The sequence below is a fragment of the Chroicocephalus ridibundus genome, chromosome 7, assembly GCF_963924245.1.
Source record: "Chroicocephalus ridibundus chromosome 7, bChrRid1.1, whole genome shotgun sequence".
Taxonomy (NCBI): domain Eukaryota; kingdom Metazoa; phylum Chordata; class Aves; order Charadriiformes; family Laridae; genus Chroicocephalus; species Chroicocephalus ridibundus.
Genome location: NC_086290.1, coordinates 33930130 through 33951374, shown reverse-complemented (window position 1 = coordinate 33951374; position 21245 = coordinate 33930130). Strand labels below are relative to the sequence as shown.

The following is a 21245-nucleotide window of genomic DNA, read 5'->3' as shown; positions in this document are numbered from 1 at the left end:
CCCGGGAGCCGGCGGGCGCTGGGCAGGGCGGTCTGGGGCGCTGCGGGGGTGTCGGCCGCCCCCGGGAGCGGGACCTGCCCACGGGGGAGCGAAAAACACGCGGGGGGATTCCCTCTGAAGGGGGCCGGGGCGCGGGGGCGGGCTCCGCCGCGGGGCGGGGCACCGGGCGCGCATGCGCAGGCGGTGACCTTTCCTCACGTGTGCCTGCGGCGGCCCGGTCACTCGGCGGCGAGGAGCACAGCGGCCGGGATGGTGAGTGTCTGCCAGCCGCGCCCCACCGCCGGCCTCGGCCTCGCTGGCGTGTGTCAGCGGCGCCATGCGGGAGGGGAGGTCCCCGTAGGGCCTGGCGGTGGGCCCGCCCGCCTGCCGCGGGCGGGTCGCTGCTGGGGACATCTTAGCGACCATGCCGGCGCGCGTGGGTGTCACCTCGGCCTACTGGATGCCAGCGGCGGCGGTCCCCGTCGTGCTGGTGGTGCTGGGCTCAGCCGCGGGAGGAGGGGAAAAAGGGAGGGAAGGAAGGAGGTGGCAGGCCCTCGCCTGCGGGCGCGGCGGCTCCGCTGGGCGTTAGCCGCGAACGGGGGTGTCCCGGCGGTCCGGGAGCGCTGCAAGGTCACGCGTCCTTGGGGTAGGGCCGGTTAGACCGGGATGCGTGGGGGCTGCGGGACGGGAGGCGGCGGGATGTCTGCAGAGGCTTCCTGGGCGCTTCAGCCAGGCGTTCCCCGCCGGCGGTAGCGGGAGCGTCCCGTTAGCGGCCAGCGCGCGGGGTAGCCTGCGCCGCCGCGGCGGGGCCTGCGGGCGAAACCGGCACGTTTTATGCTGTATCGCTCATTATTTCTGTTTTATAAGCTTTGTAATAGAGATTTTAACTAGAAGGAGAATTGGATGAGGGCAGAGCTGCCCCTGTTCTTGCAGGCATACTTCATTCTTAACCGTCCTGCTAATGTGAGGAATTAGCATTTCTTAAACTCAGTGTAAAATGCCCACGATCATAAGTCTGGCTGCTTATTTCTGTTAAACACAGAACGTCTCTTAAAAAAAACAAAGGCGGATGAAAGCTGTTAACTTTTATAGAATGAAAATGCTCACAGTTGGCAGTCTTTTCCTCTGTTTCCCAGCACTGTGGTAGTGATGTTGGTTGGAGGGACACACGTCTTTCACGTGCTGTCTGTTCATGCTCTGCCTGTAACTTTGTTTTCTCCCGATTTTAAAGCGTGTGTGTATTGATGAGCGTCAGTAAAGGGTGCGTGTGAGCCAGGCCCTTCTTTCTAGCTGTTTCTGTGAGCGTGGTCTCTGGGTACCTGTCTGGTGGAGCACTATCTCCATGTGACTTGGCAAGTCGCCATATCTTCCCTTCTGAACCCAAGCAAGTTCCTTCTTCCTGACCCCTGCTTGTTGGGATTTGGCGCTTGCATTTATCCAGTACATGGGGGTTAAACTGGTGTTTCTGAAATGCAGCTAGTAACAGTAAGTAGTTGCAGAAAAACCCACATCCAACCAAAAAAACACCCACCAAAAATCCACCTGAACCCTAACTCTGCTTAAGCAGAGGCAGATATGGAAGCAGTCAAGGTAGAAGTATGCCTGCCTTCCTATTTTTAGGGGCTTGAACCTAAAGTTTCCTGTGAAGTTGTAGTCTATTTGTAGAAGTCGATACAAGTAACAGCACTCTCGCTTCAGACTTCTAACTTTGGAGGCCGTATATCACTATGTGAAAGGGTAAGGACCGCAAGAACTTGAAAAAGACTGATAATGGGGTAGCTGGGAAGGCTTTTGCTTCTTTACCATAAAACACTCCATGAATAGAAATGCAGCTGTCCCAAGAGGTCGTTAATCATCATTAAATCTGGTTGTGAACTTGAGTGAATGTATTGCATATAATCAATACTTATGCTCGCCAAACTGCAGCAAGGGTTTGGGATTAAAAGCCTACAGAGCTTTCCAGCCAGAGGCGGTGGCTGCTCCATCCCCTGGTGGTTTACTCCCCAGCTGGAGTTCACCTTCCTACAGCTGAACTGCCAGGATTGCCCAGCATCTGGTTGTGTCTTTAGCAATTTCTGATGCAATCAAAGCGGTGTATGTTTGCTACTATTAATAAGAAATGCTCAGCAGTTTTCTTTAACGATTAATTTGTCTCAAAAGGGAAATAATTTTAATTTTTTTTTTTACTTTTAAATTGCAATTTTGTTGTAATGTTTCTCTTGTTACAATGTACAATTATTTCTAACAGGCAGGAAAAGCATTTAGGAAATTTCTTCCCCTCTTTGATCGTGTTCTGGTTGAACGATGTGCGGCTGAGACAGTAACCAAAGGAGGCATCATGATTCCAGAAAAAGCTCAAGGGAAAGTGCTCCAAGCAACAGTAGTTGCAGTTGGATCGGGAGCCAGAGGAAAGGTAAATATCCTGGATGATTACATTTGGGTAGAGTTAGCGATGGTGTGGTGGTAGCTGGAGTATTACCGTAAGAAAGGGATGGTTGCAGTGTAAATTTAGTGATAGCTCACAAAAATAGATGACAGCGACAACTGAAGTTGGAAGTACAGATTCAAAGAGGAGGTAGAAATGTCAAGTTCTCCTGACTGGCTCTGACCTCAAATTCCAGTATTCCTTTCATCATTTGTAAAATGGAAAATATTTGCCTTTTAAAAATTAATATTATTTATTGATATTTGTAAGCAGCTTTGAACAGTAGTGATGTGGGTTTGGTTGTTTTTGTTTGGTTGGTTGTTTTTTAATTTTAAATACATAAACGGTGTTTTGGGGGAATATCTTGTTTCATCACTTCTCAGCCAAAACCTTGAAGGACCAGCAGCCTTCTTTGTTAAAATGGTTATATGCCTGAATTTCTGTGAGTTGTGCGCAGGGCGGAATCCCAGAATGTGGCATTCGTTGTCTTGTGCTGTGCAAAATATCATTTGCCATAAGAATTAGGCTTACTGGACAAAAGAAAATCAAGAATCGGAATTATTATTTGTTGATTTTGCATGTTGAATATGCATCTGGGATCATAAAAAAAGACAGTCTTCATGTCACAAAAATGACAGTGGCTACGGGCTTCAGCATCAAAGGGTTTTTTTCCCACCAAAGTACTGTTCAGTTAGTAGCAATTGTGGAAAACAGGTTAAATTTCAACTGGGCCATGTTGACTCAGACTTTTTCTTTACCATGAGTCCCTCTATACATCCCATGCTGGTTTGTGCAGTATCTGATTTTCAAAGTTTTATATTGTGAAATGGTGCTAATACTTGACTAATATGCTAATATTTAATTTTAAATACAAAATTTAATTAAACCTTATCCAGTGTTTCTTATCAACTTAGCAGATCTTAGCCAGCAACAGTGACAAGTTGATCAAAGTAACAAAGAGGGGAATGTACTTTTAACTGGCACTTGGAGAAATTAGCCTTGGCCATGGAACACAAAAGTGTACTTTCTCCCGCCATTTTAGAAGGGGGCTTCATGGTCTGTCACTTAATTTCTCAGGTTTCTTAATTTTATTTTTTTTCCTTTAAGTGAAGTCCTATTCAGTATGTCAAGTGAAGACCTCACAGTTGTATTTATACTTGAAACTAAATGAAAATTAATTCTGTTCAGAAAATCACTGAAGTTGGACTGCCTAAATATTGCAGGACTCCAATGCTTGAGAATGGACTGGTATGCTTTTCTTTCTAGGAAACTTGTATATTCTAGTTTTACTGTAAATTAAAACACAGAGTCATTGTGATTTCGTGAATGTTTTATATGTGGATGGATCATTGTATTTTGGAGGAATTCTACTACATCTGTCTATATTGTGGAAAATTAAGGATTTCCTTTTTTCTTTCAGAATGGTGAGATTCAGCCAGTGAGCGTAAAAGTTGGTGAAAAGGTTTTGCTACCGGAATATGGTGGTACTAAGATTGTACTAGAAGATAAGGTAGGTTTCCCAACGTTGTGAATGCCAATTAAGTTGGTTCCTAAAAATGTCATACTGCTAGTGAGAAATGCTGTAGTAACTTCATAGAGTTAGCGGCATTTGGGAAAGGCAGTTGTTGGTATTCTAGTGGCAGCAACTGGATCCAGCCAGCTTCTGGTACCTATAGTACTTGCTACTTCCACCCCCGGCTTAAAAGAAAGCGACGAAAGAAACCTCTGTCTTGACCTTTGCTGAGTGAACAAGTGGCTCCATAGGCCATGCATGTATTGGAGGGAAACCTAAAAGGCTTCGAAATTACCAGGAGTATCCTTGCTTTTGTCAGGGAGAATTTGCAGAGTTGTCTTCTAATGGTTCTTGTGCTTCCTACTACTAAAACCAGTAACTTGGTAGCTTTCCCAAAGAGTATCTTATGAACAAAAACATCTTTTCAGGAAGTCAACATGCAGAGCTAGTCTTGCTTAGCTCACTTTTGATTTCATGCTTCACGACTGTGGTAGCCCTGACTTCAGAACAAGACAGTATTTGCAAAGCAACTGATAATGACAAGTAGTAATGTTTTTTTTTCTTTGCAGGACTACTACTTGTTTAGAGATGGTGACATTCTTGGGAAATACGTGGACTAAACTTGTTGCAGTATCAGTCATCCATTCCACTAAAATGCTGAAATTTTTCTTTCATCATGTAAATAACGTCCTTTATTTTATAATAAGCAGGCATTGAGTCTCTGAAATAACTTGTGATCTCACTGTAATGATGGAACACAAATAAAAATATGTACAGTCAGAAATTGGTTGCTCTTGTGTGAGTTCCATTGAACAGTGATGTTCAGATGACCACCAACCAGCCTTAATAATTCCAGACAACATAATTGTATATCTTTATCTCTGTACTGAGATCGTAAAGGTCTTTACAATAAATACCTAAAACTATTCTGCTTCTGTCTCAGTTTCTACTATTGCTCAGTTAAACTGAGTTTCAGTTGTGTAGTGAATTAATCTCTCCGAAACACTAAATTGTAGGAGTACATTATTTTCCCTAAACTTTTATGAAGTTGGGAGATGAGTTTAAAATGGTTATCACACAGACAGTGCATGTGATGCAGTAAGAAGAGGACTTTTCAGCTAGCTCCCTTGTACGTTGAACTTTATGTTAAGATAACAGATGTTTTTTAACTACTTATTTAGCAATAACTAAGACGCTGGTATAATGCACACAAACCACCCTGCCACAAACAGCCTGTGCCACAGCAGTCTGAAGGGAGCTTGGTGCTAGTCATCCCTGTGCTAGAACAAAGTCATCCAGTTCATAGATGAAGCAGATAAGAATTATAGTGTTTTTTCTTACATACCTCTCCATGAATTTTGCCAACAGAAAACAAGTAACTTCCCTCCAGAAGTTAATCAGGCAGAATTGGGGCTGATGCTGATCTTAAAGCAACTTTCTTTACTGATTACTACATTGTCTCAGGCCAGATAGCCAGCTTTCCCATAATGTAGTAGAGAGCCGATATGATAAACCGTATTTTCTTTATCCTCAATGCAACATTCTTAAGTAGCAAGACATTTACTAAATATTGCTGAAGCAACAAATTTGCATATTTTAACCACCCTGTCTTGCCTTGGGAAAGGATTCAAGGTTATTCACACAGGAGTACACAAATCTGCAGTTGATAACAGTGTGTTCCTAATGATGCCTTCAGAGTAGGTATGCATATGGTGGGCCTTAAAATCTTTTTTGATGTAGTCTTAATGTGAAATAAATTTATACTGACTATTGCTACTGAAGCTTTAATAGCAGTAGTTAAATGGTTCTTTCTCATTATGTTCAAGCTATTAAAAACCAATATTGCTAGATACGCTACAAGCCTTATTTTGTTCTGGAGACAACAGGAAAGGACTAATGAAAAATATTTTTCAGAACTCCAGTAGCTGCACGGGGGACTTCAGCTTTGCCATGCTCTGAAACTGATTTTCTGCCAGGGCAGTTTCATATCATAGAATCGCCTAGGTTGCAAGGGACCTTTAAGATCATCAACCTAACTCTGACAAAAACCATCACTAAACCATATCACTAAGCTTTACGTCTACCCGTCTTTTAAATACATCCAAGGATGGCGATTCAACCACTTCCCTGGGCAGCCTGTTCCAATGCCTAATAACCTTTCAGTGTAAAAATTTTTTCTAATATCCAGTCTAAACCACCCCTGGTGCAACTTGAGGCCCTTTTCTCTTGTCCTAAGGCCTGTTACCTGGGAGAAGAGACTGACCCCCACCTCTCTACAACCTCCCTTCCCTGCAGCTAAACTTCAGCACATAGATGGCAGTTATCACCCAGCTCTTCCATTAGGAGCTACATTTGACAATCTTGGCTGCAATGTCTCTTGCTCCCCACAGCTGGGTGTTATGCTGCTTGTTGGCTGGTTACCACCTACCTGCTTTGGAGCTGTAGGCAACCAGGCAAAGTTACACCGTTCAGGTGGTTAAACTCCCACTGACCCGAAAGTGTACCAACAGTGAAGATGCTAAACTAAAAAACTGTGTTTTGGTATAAAAGGCCCACTTCTTGAAATCTGCCCTATGGCAGGGTTACTTTAGTAGTTACAGCAGCGCATGTTAAAGCTGAAACTGAATCTTATTACACTACAAGAATCTTAAAAGACAATTGTGTAATGGAACTCGTTGAGAAGTATTGTCTTCCACCAGAGCAAGCATGCCTTTATCTTCCATGATAAGGTAGGTATTCTGGTGTAGTCACATACCAAAGAGGGGAAGGTATATAGCATATTTACAAACTACTTACCTTAAAGAAACTAGACCACATCTCAATGAGAAAAAGACACAATAGGAATCGTCTCCCAACAGAGAAATGTCTAGGCCTGACATTGCAGCATTGCTTTCAATAATGTCTTGTACAGACACGCTTTACAGAGGTTCCCCACTCACAGCAAATAATTTTGCGACGTTTATGTTTGAGGAGCCACTACAACCTGCGGGGGTGCGATCTGAGGCCGGGTGACCCACAGGTAGCACATAGCCCCTCACTACTTGCATGACGTCCCTTTGCCCCCCAGCACCGTACTCCTCAGCCAGGGCAACACCCCTGCACCAGTCTGTGCCCCAGCAGGGTTATGCTGACCTCCCACGGCAGAGCGTGCTCCACGCATGTCTCCCTCCATCCCCCAAAACCTACTGCCAGCCCATGTGCTCAGCCCCAGCAGATTGTCATCAGCTTGATATCATGCTTATTTAATAAAATATTTAGAGTGGCTGCATCTACTAGTGTTTACATAAAACAAAAGTCACAGTTTCATGAAAACTTCCATGGGAATAAGTAAGTAATTTATGGGTGTGGAGGGAAAAAAAAAGCGCATTCCTAGGCCTAATCAAATGGAGGACACGCTTGAGCCTCTGCTGGATCGACAGACACAGAACATTTTATTCTTGCACCACAAGGCTATCACTGCAAGCAAGGACAAGGTAACTACTACATAGCGAAGGCAATCCATCTGCTGTTGCTGCTTTTTAGTCCACAAGTGCACACCAAATGCTGTAACCCCCAGGTGCTATGGGGAGGACAGAATCAATCACAAATGCTCTTTCTTTGCCGTGTTGTTTCTGTAGGAATTTAGACTTCTTTATTCCACTAGACTATTTCAAAGCTCCAATTTTAGCAAAAAATGTTACATATCACCCTACCTGCTTTTTGGAGGGATACAGCTCTTCCCAGCCTTTCCTCAGGCTGCCTGAATCATAAACAAACAAGGTAGATTCCACCTACTTTTGCTACTTTCATAACATTTTGGAACTGCTTTCATTAGCAGCAGCTATAGTGTTTTCAGAAAACCTTCATTGTCCTGGTTAGTTATCCTGCCACAGTAAGGAAAGGATGAAACTTTTACACACTACTACAGAAGAAAGGAAGGTCAGGTCCCTAACAGCACAGGAACAGTCAGTAAGGTTTTGGGCAAATATTCCATTTTTCACTCTGGAAGGTCACAAGACAATGAGGACCAGGTGAAAACCAAAAAGTGAAATTACTGTTGATCAGATTTTGTTTAAAATCAACTTGAAATCCAATAAAACAAAAATAAAAACAAAGCAAACAAAAAGCTTCCAGGAATATGGGGTTAATTATCAAGGGGCAACACAAGACACCTACAGACTTTAACATCATCATTAAGAAACACTGCAGATTTCTTTCCTTTTTCTGTAAACCCATGAGCCAGTTGCAGATTGACCTAACAGATACGTACTTCTCTGAGAGGTATTTCTTCACAGCCAGATCTATTTGCATTTTAGAAGCAAGATGTCCATGAAATAAAAGTCAGGGACAAAAGGAAATGTCAAATACCGAACTCTTACGTGCTTTAGATATCAGTTAAACCTTGAACATGATGATAGAAAAAACCGAACCAAAACAAAACACCAAAACAAAAATCAAACAAGCTGCTGAACTTAAGGGATTTAAACAGCTAGAATTGCTTTTATTTTGGGACTGGCTATTATTAATCTTGTAAAAAACGAATGTTCGATGACAGCTGAGCTAATGAGTATAGGACATTTGTACTCTTCATTCTAATACACTAATTTCTCCCAGTGTTATTAACCTTTCCATGGTTTCTTACACAAACTGCTAGGAAGTGCTGAGTTTCACCACATGCCCCAAATAGCTAACACCGCTGGGTCAGGAATGCTGACCAGGAGTAAGAGAGTAACTAATGCAAACTGAACTCAGGTGCCTAAAGTCCGGAATGCCACCTCTGCGTTACAGTGTAACAGGAACGGAGCTGTCAATATCAACTGCTGGTGAGCTGGGTGCCTGCACCCAGACAGGAGATGACCCCGTTACCCACTTCTCAGTGTTTGCACATCGCCCAGCTTTCAGCTCTAACCCGGCCTCCAGAACCAGGCAGGATCCTGGTCACGGTGTTGCCCAAGCAAAATAGGTATTCAAATGCACTTTGCTTTCTGACGGGAAAACCTAATTAGAGATTTTTCAACGTTTTCAGTCCAGAAATGTTTCACATACTCTTAACTCTCATTGGATAGAAGGAAGATGTTTTAACATGGGGAAGCACGTGTTATTTAGAGCAAATGACTTGAGCGAGCCGAGGAAAGCACACCTAGCATTCACTCTGTAATGCAGTGGAACTAGAGGCAGCATCAGGTTCTCCACTCTTCAGGAAACAACACACAACTGCAACCATTTATTTATTTATTGTATAAGGGGAGGTATCTCATCTCTATCTTGTTGCTCCATCATTCTTGCTCACAGACAGAAGGAATTAATCCTTACTTATCTATTCTGTACTCCTTTTCTTCCATCTATTCTCTACGAACAGAGCGGCTTCCAAATAATGTTATCCTTGCTTATCCTACAGAAATACTGTGAGCCACTCTAGTATTCTAAAATGTCTACTTGCTTGTAACAGGGAGCTATTTATCAGCCAACCATAAGCTAACAGTGCCTTTTTTATGTTTTCTTCCTAAATACAGCCAATGCTTTTAACACCCAATTTAGTAGATCTTGAAACCCAAGCTAACTTTGTTTTCCATAAGCACAGCAGTCTGTGACCTTTGCACACTAAACTCACAAATCCTGCCTTTGAAGGCCTAGAAAGGCTTTGTACTCACTTCATTTGAAGTATTTTGCCCCAAATCACTGTCGTTGGGGTGGTGTTTCTTCATTATTCTTAGAGTTAACAACTTGAAGTATTTGTTCAAAAATTCACACCCTTATGGTTTACATTGTACAAAATTTCATACACTCAGTTGTGTTTGACTTGTGTAGAGACTCAGGCACTTGTATAGAGCAAGTGAGACTGACCTCGCAGGACAGCATGCACAGTCAGCGGCTGACAGAGGAATACTGATGAAACAGGATGAAATCTGAAAAATGCATTTTCTCAACAACCAGTCAGCTCGTTAATCTCTGGAGACTTCACCTCACAAACCCAACAATTCTGCTCACTGCTGCAGCCCTGTCATCCCGAAACCCGCCTCACCGCGCAGCTCACGCTTCCTCGGGCGGTCAACGAGCCACCTGGACAGAAAGTGGCTGGGGCCACCACTAAAACCGCCCTCATCTCCCGTGTGTGTGTGTGGTGTTGTCCCTCACAGAACTCCCATAGCTTTCGGCGAGGCAACCGGCGGAGCGCCCACACGCCGCTACCCCACAGAGAGCCCCGAGCAGGCGGGAAAGCGGTAGCGGCTCCCCCGGGCCCACAGCCCCGCCTGGGGAACGGCTCTATCCGCGCACCCCCGCGGCCGAGAGAAGGCAGCACCTACCGCGGGGCGGTGAAGGAGAGAGTGGGGCCGGCGCACTCACCGCCCCTCAGGGCCGCCTCCCGCCTCCTCTCGCGAGACCCGCCCGGCCCCGCCCCGCCGCGGCGCGAGGCTGTTCTCCCTCGCCGCCGCGCGGCCGTCGTTGCTCGCCGGCGGCTGTTCCGCCCATTGTCCCTCCCTCCCTCCGCCGGCGGCGGACGCAGCGCCCGTTCCTCCCCCTCGCCCGCCGCCCCGCCCGGCGCTGCCGCATCCGGGTCCTGGCGCCGCTGTCACTATGGTCATGGCGGAGGGGACGGCAGTGCTGAGGCGGAACAGGCCGGGCACCAAGGCCCAGGTGAGGCGCCGCCGCTGTGCGGACCGCGGTCGGCTCCCGCGCGGGGACGGGCAGTGCCGCCGCCGAGGCGCCGGGCCTGGCCGGTCGTCGGGGGCGCCGCCGCGGGCCTCGCCGGGCCTACCGGGGCCCAGTGCTGCCCGCTGGGCCGCCGGGGCTGGCGAGCTGGAGGCGATGGGCCCCGCTCCGGGGCATCGCTTTGTTTCCCGCAGCCGGGCCGCGGCCTTGGCGAGACCCGGCGGCGGGAGAGGACCGGGTGGCGGCGGAGGCTGCCTTCCCCGCCGGGGCCGGGGAAAAAGGTGGCTCCGTACCGGCTTCCCTGCGGCTGCTTCCCTGGCGTTTACAGGCGCCGGTTTGGGAGCGCCAGTCGTGTGACGGGGTCCAGGTCGGCGGTGGGGTGGAGCGGGGCCCGCAGCGCGGGGTCTGTCACCGGCGTTGCGCTGCCCGGCCGGGCGTACCCATCGCCTTGGGGAGGGAAACGGCCGGGTCTGGGCTGAGGCAAAGCGCTGCTGCCCAGGCCGTAGGCTTTCTTCAGGCACTGGGCTGTGTTTGGGAGGCTGTAAGCGTATGACTATTAAAATACGTTGCTATTAAAATACTAAATACGTAACCGGCCGGTCACTGCGCGGTCGCGGTGCGGGTGGGAGCCGCGCGTGGCCAGAGGGGCGACACCGGCCTGTGCCCCTGGAGAGAAGTCACCCTGCCCTTACGTAACCGCGCGCCTCTCGCGCGGAGCCCGCGCCCGTGTCACATCGCGTGTCCCGGTCGAAAGGAAATGGAGGGATTTCTGGGCTTTCAAGGTCATCTGGAAAAGGTACATCTCAAACACATAAGCTGCATCCTTTAGATTACATCTCAAACACCTAAGCTGCGTTTTTTTAAATGACTTCAGAGATGTAATCTTCCACAAGCCCTTTATGCAAGACTCTTTCGCTCTGCTTTGCTGAGGAGAGCTCATGGTCGGAAACAGAGCAGTATATGACACAATGCTGTAGGAAAATGCATCTCTCCTCCTCTTACTCCTTGTCAGAATGTACAGAGGTAGAAGTATTACACAACCCTGTGGATCAGTTAATTCTGTACGTGTTTAATCTTTGAAGGAAATGAAATATTGTGTGCCTATGGTTTGATAAACTTTGTGTATTCTGAAAAACAGTAAGCTGGACGGAGAACTAGATCTGGTTGAATTATAAAGTACATTATATTTAGTTGGATTATAAAGCTCATGTAGGTTGAAGAATTTTGTGTATATTGATGCAACCATACAATTTTTTGTGTGGCTGTGTTTGAGTTTTAATTTTGGATACTATAGCTATTTAGTATGTAAATACAGTTATTTAATGATATTTCAACCCTGGATATTGACTCCTTTCTCTAGAGATGACTATACTCTCAAGAACAGATTGCTAAGCTTTACAGTTGGACCATTTTCATTGAGTCATTGTGTCTATGAGGATGGCTATGGGAGACTGATGTGCAATATCTCTGGTTAATAAGAAGGAGTAGCACTAAATTTTAGATGCTAAAAGAAAACACATCTGTCTGGGAGGATGATAGTTGCACCAGATGTGAATTGCTGCAGAACACTGCAGTACAGCTGGATCTGAGGTGAAACTTCAGGAGGGTTTTATCATTAACAGTACTGACAGCCTGGGTTAGCAGAGCTGATAACCATCCAGTTCTGCAGCATACTGACCATACCAAGAGAATGCAGTACCAAGCCAGGCTGGCACTGCGTTCTATTATCTCAGTTTAGAGATGTTCTCAGTGGTGTGTTATTACTAGAATATACTGGGATTTTTAGTTTCATAATAATTGTGTAATGCTACTCTCTACAGACCTCTTTTCTTCTCCATTCTTGCATGGCCTAACATGTAAAATGGGCACTGTATGCAAATACTTCATTTAAAAAATACAGGCTATATAGGTGTTACAGCAAGATGTGGGGGAGGGACGATGTTTATGGTACGCTGAGTCATGCAGAACTTTCATTTCAAGATGTTCTACTGTTTTGACATTAGGAGCTTAAGTCCCATTTCACCTTGTTCTTGCCAAGATTGTGTGCTGCTTCTGTTAAGATGCAGCTTCCTGGAATTGTATAAACTACCTCTACATCTATTTCCCTGCATGTTCAAGCTTATTGTAGGTTGTGTACTTTTCTCTCCCCCCCCTTTTGTTAAATTGGTTTAAACTTTTTTAAACAGGATTTCTACAATTGGCCTGATGAATCCTTTGAAGAAATGGATAGTACGTTAGCTGTTCAGCAGGTATTCTTACTTATGTGAAATATTGTTAATAAGTTCAGTTTCCCAAGTTTAGTATTTTGGCAAAAAAACAGGGAACAGGGTATGCTATTTATCTGCTTAGAATGTTGCTGCACAGGAGTGAACTTCATAAACACCCTACATATATTAAAAAAATTGTAATTATTAATTGTGTATGCAAAAATAACTAGAATTCCCATGTCTGGTTTAAACAAATCAGATTTAAGAAAATGGTGGGGTTTCCTGCGGGGTTCTTTTGTTTTGAGAAGGATGTTGTAAAAAAAAAAAAAGCTGTAAAATTTACCCATTCTTTTACATTTTGTAACTGAGAAAAGGTCTTTCTCAGATCTCACATTTTTTATACCAGTTACCTTACCCTGCCCATCTACTCTTTAACTTTTTAGTCTATTAATCACTTCTTAAGTAAAGAAAAGGTGTAATGTCCTAAATATACTGTCCTGCTATAATTACAACAAGATCTAGGTTTATTTCTTTCCTCCCCTCCTAGTATATTCAGCAAAACATAAGGGCAGACTGTTCCAACATTGATAAAATCCTTGAACCTCCTGAAGGCCAGGATGAAGGTGTGTGGAAGTATGAACATTTAAGGTAAGAATCCACCTTTTGTTAACATTGTGTCCTGATTCTCAAGTTTTGTTCATTGATAGTGGTAGTGAGTCTTTTTGAATAGGACAGATGAAAAGTAACTTAAATGAAACTTTCCACTATTTCTACTATTAAATATTTTTATACTTGGGTATTATTTTCTGAATTCCTTGTTCTTTCTAAAAATTTATGGTGCACTCTGATGTAGTGTTTTTGATGTTTTTTAAGAAAATGTTTGTACCTCACTTCAGAAGTTGTACTTTTGAATGTGGAAATATAGTTACGAATTTCCATAGCACTTTCTCCTAGTATCATCATTCTTCATCTCCACTAACTGGGAACGTGATTTCCAGGTGCTCCCAGTGTTTTTTCTGGAACTTGCAGGAAAATAGGCTTTAGCTGGGCAAGTAAGAGTACCTGTGTCTTACAGTTCTTTTTCTAGTTATAGGGAAACTCAAAACTCTTTGTCCTTCTCTCAGTCTGTTTTATGCCATATAATACATTCAGACTAGGTGGTTTGTGCCTCAAAGTATTTTTCAGTTGTAGTGTAGGTTTACACCCTCTTAATACATATATAGCAATCATTTTATCCTGGTGCTACTTCAGTATCCTTGTATTCTGATTTTTTTTCTTGTAAGCGTGTCTTCTAACTTTATCAAATATACTTTCAGGAATAAGAACAGTTCTAGACTACTCCTAGATTTATATATCCTGACTTTTTGCCTCCTCTTTTATTTTTCTCTCCTCTGGTCTACAATAGTCCCAATAGATGCGGGGAACCCTCAAAAAAGGGAAAAGTGTATACATCCAATTGCAAAAGATGCGTTTCCTCTGTTCTTTCACATACACCGCAAATCATTGTAGATTCATAGAAGTGACTTGTCACTAAATACTTGGCACTTTTGGAAAAATTATTCAGATTTTTCTTGTAGGATGGAGGTGTGAATTCTCCCCTGTGCCCTGGAAGTGCACTTAAGAATGCACTTTCAGTGAAAGCGATGGCAGTATTTCTAGAAGTCCCACTCTGTTCATGATCTGTGGTGGGACTTTAGACACTGAGTTGATCTGCAGGAAGTATATCTTAGAGGGATGGAATGATCCAGCTATATGAAGTTAAAACTTACACTCTTAAAAAATTAATTTTCTTGAATTGTTTTTTTATTATTTTATAAGTTGTATTTGTGAAATAGCACTTTGTTCCATAACAAAGTTGGTATCTTAAACGCTTCCACTAAATTATTTGTTAAGCTCAGCCTCTACTGTCAGGTAAGAATTAAAGTATAATTGTTTTGCTGAATAAAAAAAATATGCTGGTGTGAATTCTGTTTCTCTCAACCTGTAGTCCTTTTATAGTGTGTTAATTCCTAGCCTACTGCTTCTTAGGTGTGACATTAGCTGAAATTATTTGGTGGTATTATTTAAATATGATTTTTTTTCATGTTCTGATGTATTTTTTCCCGCTTTACGAGAATAATTTCCAAAAATGTTAGAGAGATCTGTGAAAATCAGAATGTGTAACTTTGTTTCATGGTAGGTGTTTCCAGTGGGAAGACCAATTGTTGATTTTGATGCTGCTGTGTTTAAATTTTTTTTAGACAATTCTGCCTGGAGCTCAATGGACTAGCTGTCAAGCTTCAGGTAATTCTTTTCTTGATATTTTTATATTGTATCAGGGAGGGGACTTTTTTTTTGTATTGTAAGATGCAGAGTTTCCAGAGTTTTCTTCTTCTAAATCTATACGCGTAGACTTAAGCAGTGGTTTGAGGTTAAGAGCTTTTTAGGGTTTTAAAGACTTATGGCAAATAACCCTTCTTGGTGGGGGACGGGGCAACAAAGTGATTTGAAAAGATCAGCTCCTTTTTTCTGTTGGGTGGTTTTCATAACTGAACAATTGTTTTAACAGAGTGAATGTCACCCAGACACATGTACTCAGATGACAGCAACTGAACAATGGATTTTTCTTTGTGCAGCTCATAAAACTCCCAAAGAGGTACGGATGTATTTTGGAAAACTGGCCCCACTGATGTAGGGTTTCCTTTCACTGTTTATATGTTCACAGGGAGACTGTTACAGCCGGCTTCTTAGTCAAACTGAGAGCTTCTGTGGGTTAACAACATCACTTGTGCTTTCCTTCTTTCCCATTCTGTAGTGATTTACAAAAGAACGGGATGAGGTAGGAAGGAGCTGCTTTTTACCACAGTATTAGAGACTTTGTATGTTCCCCTCTCTTCTCTCTTAATTCATGTTGAGACACCCTGAAACTCAATGGAAAAAGGTCTTTGTCTAATTGAAAGAAGGTACATGCTGAGAATAGGCTGTCCTCTTCAAACTTTGGCCTTGATCCACAGCACTAGGCATATAAGCCTGACACTCGGAAAGTGACGGCACGTGCACGTTCTCAGGGAAGTTACTCCTAAGAGGTAGTGGAGTCATAGAAATACTTACTGTCGAGTGGGTTATCAGCATGGCAGTAGCTTGTCTACCTGAGCGTCCAATTACATTAAACTTTGTTCATATCTCCTATCGAAGCACTTGATATAACTTTTTTCTTTTTTTTTTTTTTTTTTGCCTTCAGAAGGTCTTTGTTGCTATTGGTTGTGGTAATAGTGCAGTCTGTCAGATTTATCTTTGTATTTCACCTTCCTTCCAGAGTAAGTTATTGGTTCTTCTTAACCTTATCCTTTTTGTGCTGTAAGCTTTGTTTTGGTTTGGTGGTTTTTTATAATTTCCTGAGACGCCTTGATTTATCTCTGAAGGCCAAATTCTTTCGCACTCCCTCCTTTAACCATCACCACTCAGTATACTGGCATGCAGTAAGTCAGTTTTATTCAGGTAGACCGGAGAACTTCAGGCTGCTTTTCATCTCTGAACCCACATCATACATCTACTGTTTTCCATGTCGGTAATCGCTATCAACTAATGGTTAGATTGTGGGTGATGCAGCCCTGAACTGCTGACAAAAATGTGAGCTGAGAAGTCTTCTTCCTGAAATTGGGGAATGGCAAAATGGACAGACATTCCTGCTCTCAGCCCATCTGAGTTCATCTTTACTTTTCTTCCTTCTCCTCTACGTGTACTTGATTGCAGAGCCAGGGATTGGCTTGTTATACACTTAGATACACTAAGGATTTTGTTTTTCTTTGCCAAAGTAAAAAGCATTGATATATTTAGGTGCAGGTTTGGTTGGTTTTTTGTTGGTTGGGTTTTTTTGATAAGGTGTTAATTTAGGCTGTAAAAGAAAGAGTCTGGCAACTTGACTATGTGGGAAACACATGAACTGTGAGGTAACGATAGTCTCTCTGTACTTGCAGTATATATTCTTACTATACAGCTTACTTAAGGAGATGCATAAAATTCACTACTCATGCACATAACTACATTTCCATAGTAACTTTTTTCTTGAAATAATTTACATGGGTTGTGAAACACAGAAAGGAAATGGCTCACTTAAGGAGGAAACGTAGTTAGGCCTTCAGAGAAGCTATGTGAAGCTTCTGGGAATAAAAATGACCAGTGAGGTTAAAAGCATCAGAAAACATAATTAAAATGTTTTTCTTTAAACAAGTTATATGTTGGTGTCATGCATACACTCATACATGTGCTCATTCACTGTCTGTTTTTATAGTGTCCTGCTATAGACTACACCAGACACACGCTTGATGGAGCTGCGTGTCTTCTGAATAGCAATAAATATTTCCCCAGCAGGTAAAAATGCTTTCTTTTGGGAGGAGGTGCAAAGCACATGGGAATGCATAACGCATGTTTCATGGACTGCTACTGGAAATACCAGAAGTCCTGTAGCAGGTGTCACTTGTTGATAGAGCTATTGTCACTTTTAAGCCAAGGAAGAATTCCTACCTATTCAAATAATTTGCCATTTACTGGAGCTACTGGGTGCTTTTTAGGTGGAAACTGGTTTACTAATATCTGTTGGTGTTATGGGGCTTCCATTGGAATAGAGCTAACCTAAATAAGAGAATGGCCTTTAGAGAGATGCAGTGACTCAAAGGACTTAAGCACTACATCACTGAAAGCCTCCAGAAGCCAACACCAATCTACTGTGGGACATCAGTGACCACAGAAGACAGAGACCAAGTGTATCGAATGGGCAGCCCACATGTTGGATCATGGAAACATAACTTGAGAAGTCAAAACTGTGCTTCTCTAGGAGTCCAGTATTGGCAAGGAGGTACAACTGGAAGTCGTCTTCCCTTTGCTCATCAATGCTAGAAACCAGAAATTCAGGCCTTAACAGAGTAACTGATGATATTTAACTACAGGCAAAACTTTTCTTGTAGTCAGAGTACAACTTTTAAATGTGGAATGTGCACCAGCACTTTTATTTTCCTTGCAAAAAGAAGCAATCGCAGACACAGATATCTGCAACACTTAAGTCTATTGATTTTCATATGCAATTATATAGTAGAGTATTAACAATCGGAATTCATGTCAATGTGTGTCTCGGTAGTCCTTTCAGTAGACCTGCTTTGTAACCTTTCTCCTGGTGCTTTCAGGGTTAGCATAAAGGAATCCTCTGTAGCCAAATTAGGATCAGTGTGCCGAAGGATTTACAGAATATTTTCACATGCTTATTTTCATCACCGGCAAATATTTGATGAATATGAAGTAAGTAGTTTCAAATTACATCTTGTAAGAAGGGCATTTACTGAAGTTATAGCTGTGATGTAATTGTATGACACTTTTTCTTTTAATCCTGCCAGAAGAGCTGCACTCAAGTGAAGTACTGAATACAGTAGATTACAGTTGTATAGGAACTGAAATTCTGTGTTATACATACATATATAAAAATGAAAATTAATTTATGTAATTAGCTTACCCAGTTACGGTTTCCCTCATTTGGATAAAAGGTCATAATTTGAGAATCTTTGTACAAGCAACTCAAATTCATCTTGTTTTAAAGATTCCTGAATGTATTCAAGCACTTGGTATAGTTAGTACTGCTTACGTACATATGTTTTCTGTTTGTATACGTTACACAACAGTTAAGGAATTATAATTGTAAAACTGCAAAGAAACAGAATAACTGGTGGCAGCTTGTGCACCTCCAGTAACTTCCAACCTTTTTTTTCTCTTTAAATGGAAAAGTAGAAATTCATAAATAGAAAGGACATAAGATCCAGATAGCTGGATGTAAAAGGAAACCTTTGCCAAATGCCACTTACGGTTGCTGGAACAGCTATGGAATGGTTGTGCCCTCTTCTGTTGGGGACAGCATATGTAGGAGTTTTACAATACCTTAAAATTCTCTTTTGGAGAGCGAATCGGGACTATGTTGATATTTGAATATATTCTCCTCTAAGTGCTGTTGAATTGAGTAGGGTTTTTTGTCAATTGCAGTAACAAATTTACCATTTAAGCATTACTGCTTCTAAGGCTTGTAAATCTAATGAGGCAATTACACATAAGCAGGGTTTTTTTTTTTGTATGTTTTTCTCAGTTGTTTAAATTGTTTAAATATCCTTCTGTATATATTGTTTTTTCCCCCTTTTTCATCTCCAGAATGAAACTTTCTTGTGTCACCGGTTCACTAAATTTGTGATGAAGTATAACCTGATGTCCAAGGATAACCTGATTGTACCAATTTTGGAAGAAGAAGTGCAAAATTCAGTGTCAGGGGAGAGTGAGGCATGATGGGAATGGCAGTACAGAAGCCTGTACTGAATATAAACAAAACATTATGTACTGTATATATCATTTTAGACACTTCAATCATGTATCCTCATAGCTTTGTTTAGTATACTTTTTGTATGCTGTGTGCATTGCCTTTTAATATGGGAAATACTTTTAAGTTATTCATGAGCTGTATATTCATCAATGTGGCACTCATGGTTTTTAAATAAAAGTAGTAGTATCTGTTTATAATGCCTGTTAATAAAAGAATTTACAGTTCTCTAAAATTGCTGCTAAACAATCATTGAATCACAATCCCGAAGATGTGTCTGATTGGGTGGGAGAAAAGTGAGATTAAGATTCCACAGCAAGCCATTTTTGAATGCAGTAGTTCTATTAAGTCTTAGTTCAAAGATTATCACCTTAAACATATAGTTCTGCAGGAAGCTTCTTGCAATGTAGCTTATTCCTAATTTAGCTTTTATTTTTCTAAGATGGCTTTGGATATTTACTTTTGGATGTGCATATTCCTGTACGTGTATATCCAAATACTAACAGGATCTATAGTATTAATAATACCAAAAGGACAAATTCACTATGCTATTGAACATATATATTCTTGATATACATCTAACATCCTTTCTGGACTTGTTTTTTTGTTAACAGTGGAGGTTTGTGTACAGCAGGGGACAGGTTCTGTCCTGTTAAGGCAGACTTCTGCTGTTCTCCAGTCCACAACTTCTCTAAAGAGTAACTGTGGCAGAAAACTCAATGGTTTATTCCTGTGCGTATTTATGGCAACTGCTTACAGATTATACCTCACGTAAATATTCGTGTTACACTACATAACACTGTAGCATGGTCTTTGCTTGTATTCCTAGTAAAAACATTTGAAGTACCTGAAATATCAAACCTGATTCTTTGCAAGACTTAATCATGTTTTTAACATACCTTAATGTGTTTTTCTTCATTCACCTGAATTATATTCTTTGACAGAAAAATTCGGATTCATGCTTCTGTTCCCCTATCAGATGTTTATTTCAAGTCCTGTTTGCAGATTTGCAATAACTGACAATTTCCATGAGTGCTGCTTAATTGTGTTATGTCTAGAATGATAGAATTAAATGTTTAGAGATGAATATAGCGGACATACTGCTAAGTGTACAGGAATGCAGGGTGTAAAAGCACTAGCAGTGTTCTTACGGTAAATGAATTTTGCTTGGCTGTTTAAGAAGTTATCTGGTTGTTTCTCTGAGGTTGCCAGGCGCCCTCTTTTTATTTCTTTAAGCAGGTCAGAATGGGCTGACTCAGCTATCTGTAATCTACACTTTGTTTTCTATGTTATACTTACCTGGGAACAATGGAGTCCACCTATTTTTAATAAGTCTTTTTTCATAATACACTAAACATGCCTTAAACTCTATTTTTCTTTACGTGACTAAAGCACACCTCAAGCAACTGTACCACCTGGATGTAAAGGGAACTTCAACAATGAGAAAACAGACTAAGCTTAAGTACTTCAACAGCTGTATTCTTCGGCAGCTCTTTGTCTCATGTTTATCATTGTATTTAATTGTCAGCAGGGTAATTGCAGGAGATGTTGTCCGAGTGAAAGTAGCTATAAACTTGCCTTGTATAGACCAGGTAACTGGATTTTGGTAGACACCTTGAAGCGTATACTGCAGGTAGGAGGACCATAGTCTGGAGGTAGTAAAATGTATTTAGTCTTGTTACAGGCTGCTGTTGGACCATCCACGGTGTGGTTCTTGTGCCGTCACCCTGCATGCTTATATTGGCTATGGTGGCTGAGACAGGCAAAAACATGTAACGGGTGTTGCTCATTACATTTTCTCTACAAAATTGAAAAAAAAAAAATTATGTGGGGCTCAGGACTGCATTAAAATTTTAAACCTCTTTTCTTGCTCTTGTGCTTTAAGAGTTTCACTTCAAAACAAAACTCGGGAAGTTTTAATCCTGTTTATTCGCATTCAGATTTGCACTGTAAAGTTGACTTGTTATAACTAAGCTGATTTTATATAAGGCTTAAGTGAAACACTGCTTGTATTTTCCCTTGCTATTGTTTACATGAGTACTGTGTACACACATGTGCCTCAATGGTACCATATAAAACTTCAGTTAGCTTAAGCAAACCATTGATTTGTCTAATAAATATTAACAGGTTTAATTTAGGGTCTACATAATAGGGAAACTGAGA

At 42.2% G+C, this 21245-nt stretch overlaps 1 protein-coding gene across 3 annotated transcripts; it reads left to right on the top strand.

Annotated features, from left to right (window-relative positions):
- The first annotated feature begins 40 nt into the window (after positions 1 to 40).
- Positions 41 to 20944, top strand: LOC134518148 (MOB-like protein phocein). Of its 3 annotated transcripts, XM_063340469.1 has the most exons (9): positions 41 to 252; positions 2228 to 2392; positions 12734 to 12796; positions 13302 to 13402; positions 14995 to 15037; positions 15303 to 15389; positions 17025 to 17104; positions 17914 to 18025; positions 18920 to 20944. In XM_063340469.1, the coding sequence occupies exons 1-9, from the start codon at positions 250 to 252 to the stop codon at positions 19049 to 19051; spliced, it is 786 nt and encodes a 261-aa protein (XP_063196539.1). In that variant the 5' UTR covers positions 41 to 249; the 3' UTR covers positions 19052 to 20944. The 3 variants fall into 3 exon arrangements, with proteins under 3 accessions (XP_063196539.1, XP_063196538.1, XP_063196537.1); XM_063340467.1 differs by lacking the exons at positions 41 to 252; positions 2228 to 2392 and adding an exon at positions 10356 to 10532; XM_063340468.1 differs by lacking the exons at positions 12734 to 12796; positions 13302 to 13402; positions 14995 to 15037; ... (2 more) ...; positions 17914 to 18025; positions 18920 to 20944 and adding exons at positions 3825 to 3914; positions 4487 to 4843 and having other exon boundaries at positions 103 to 252.
- Positions 20945 to 21245: the final 301 nt, after the last annotated feature.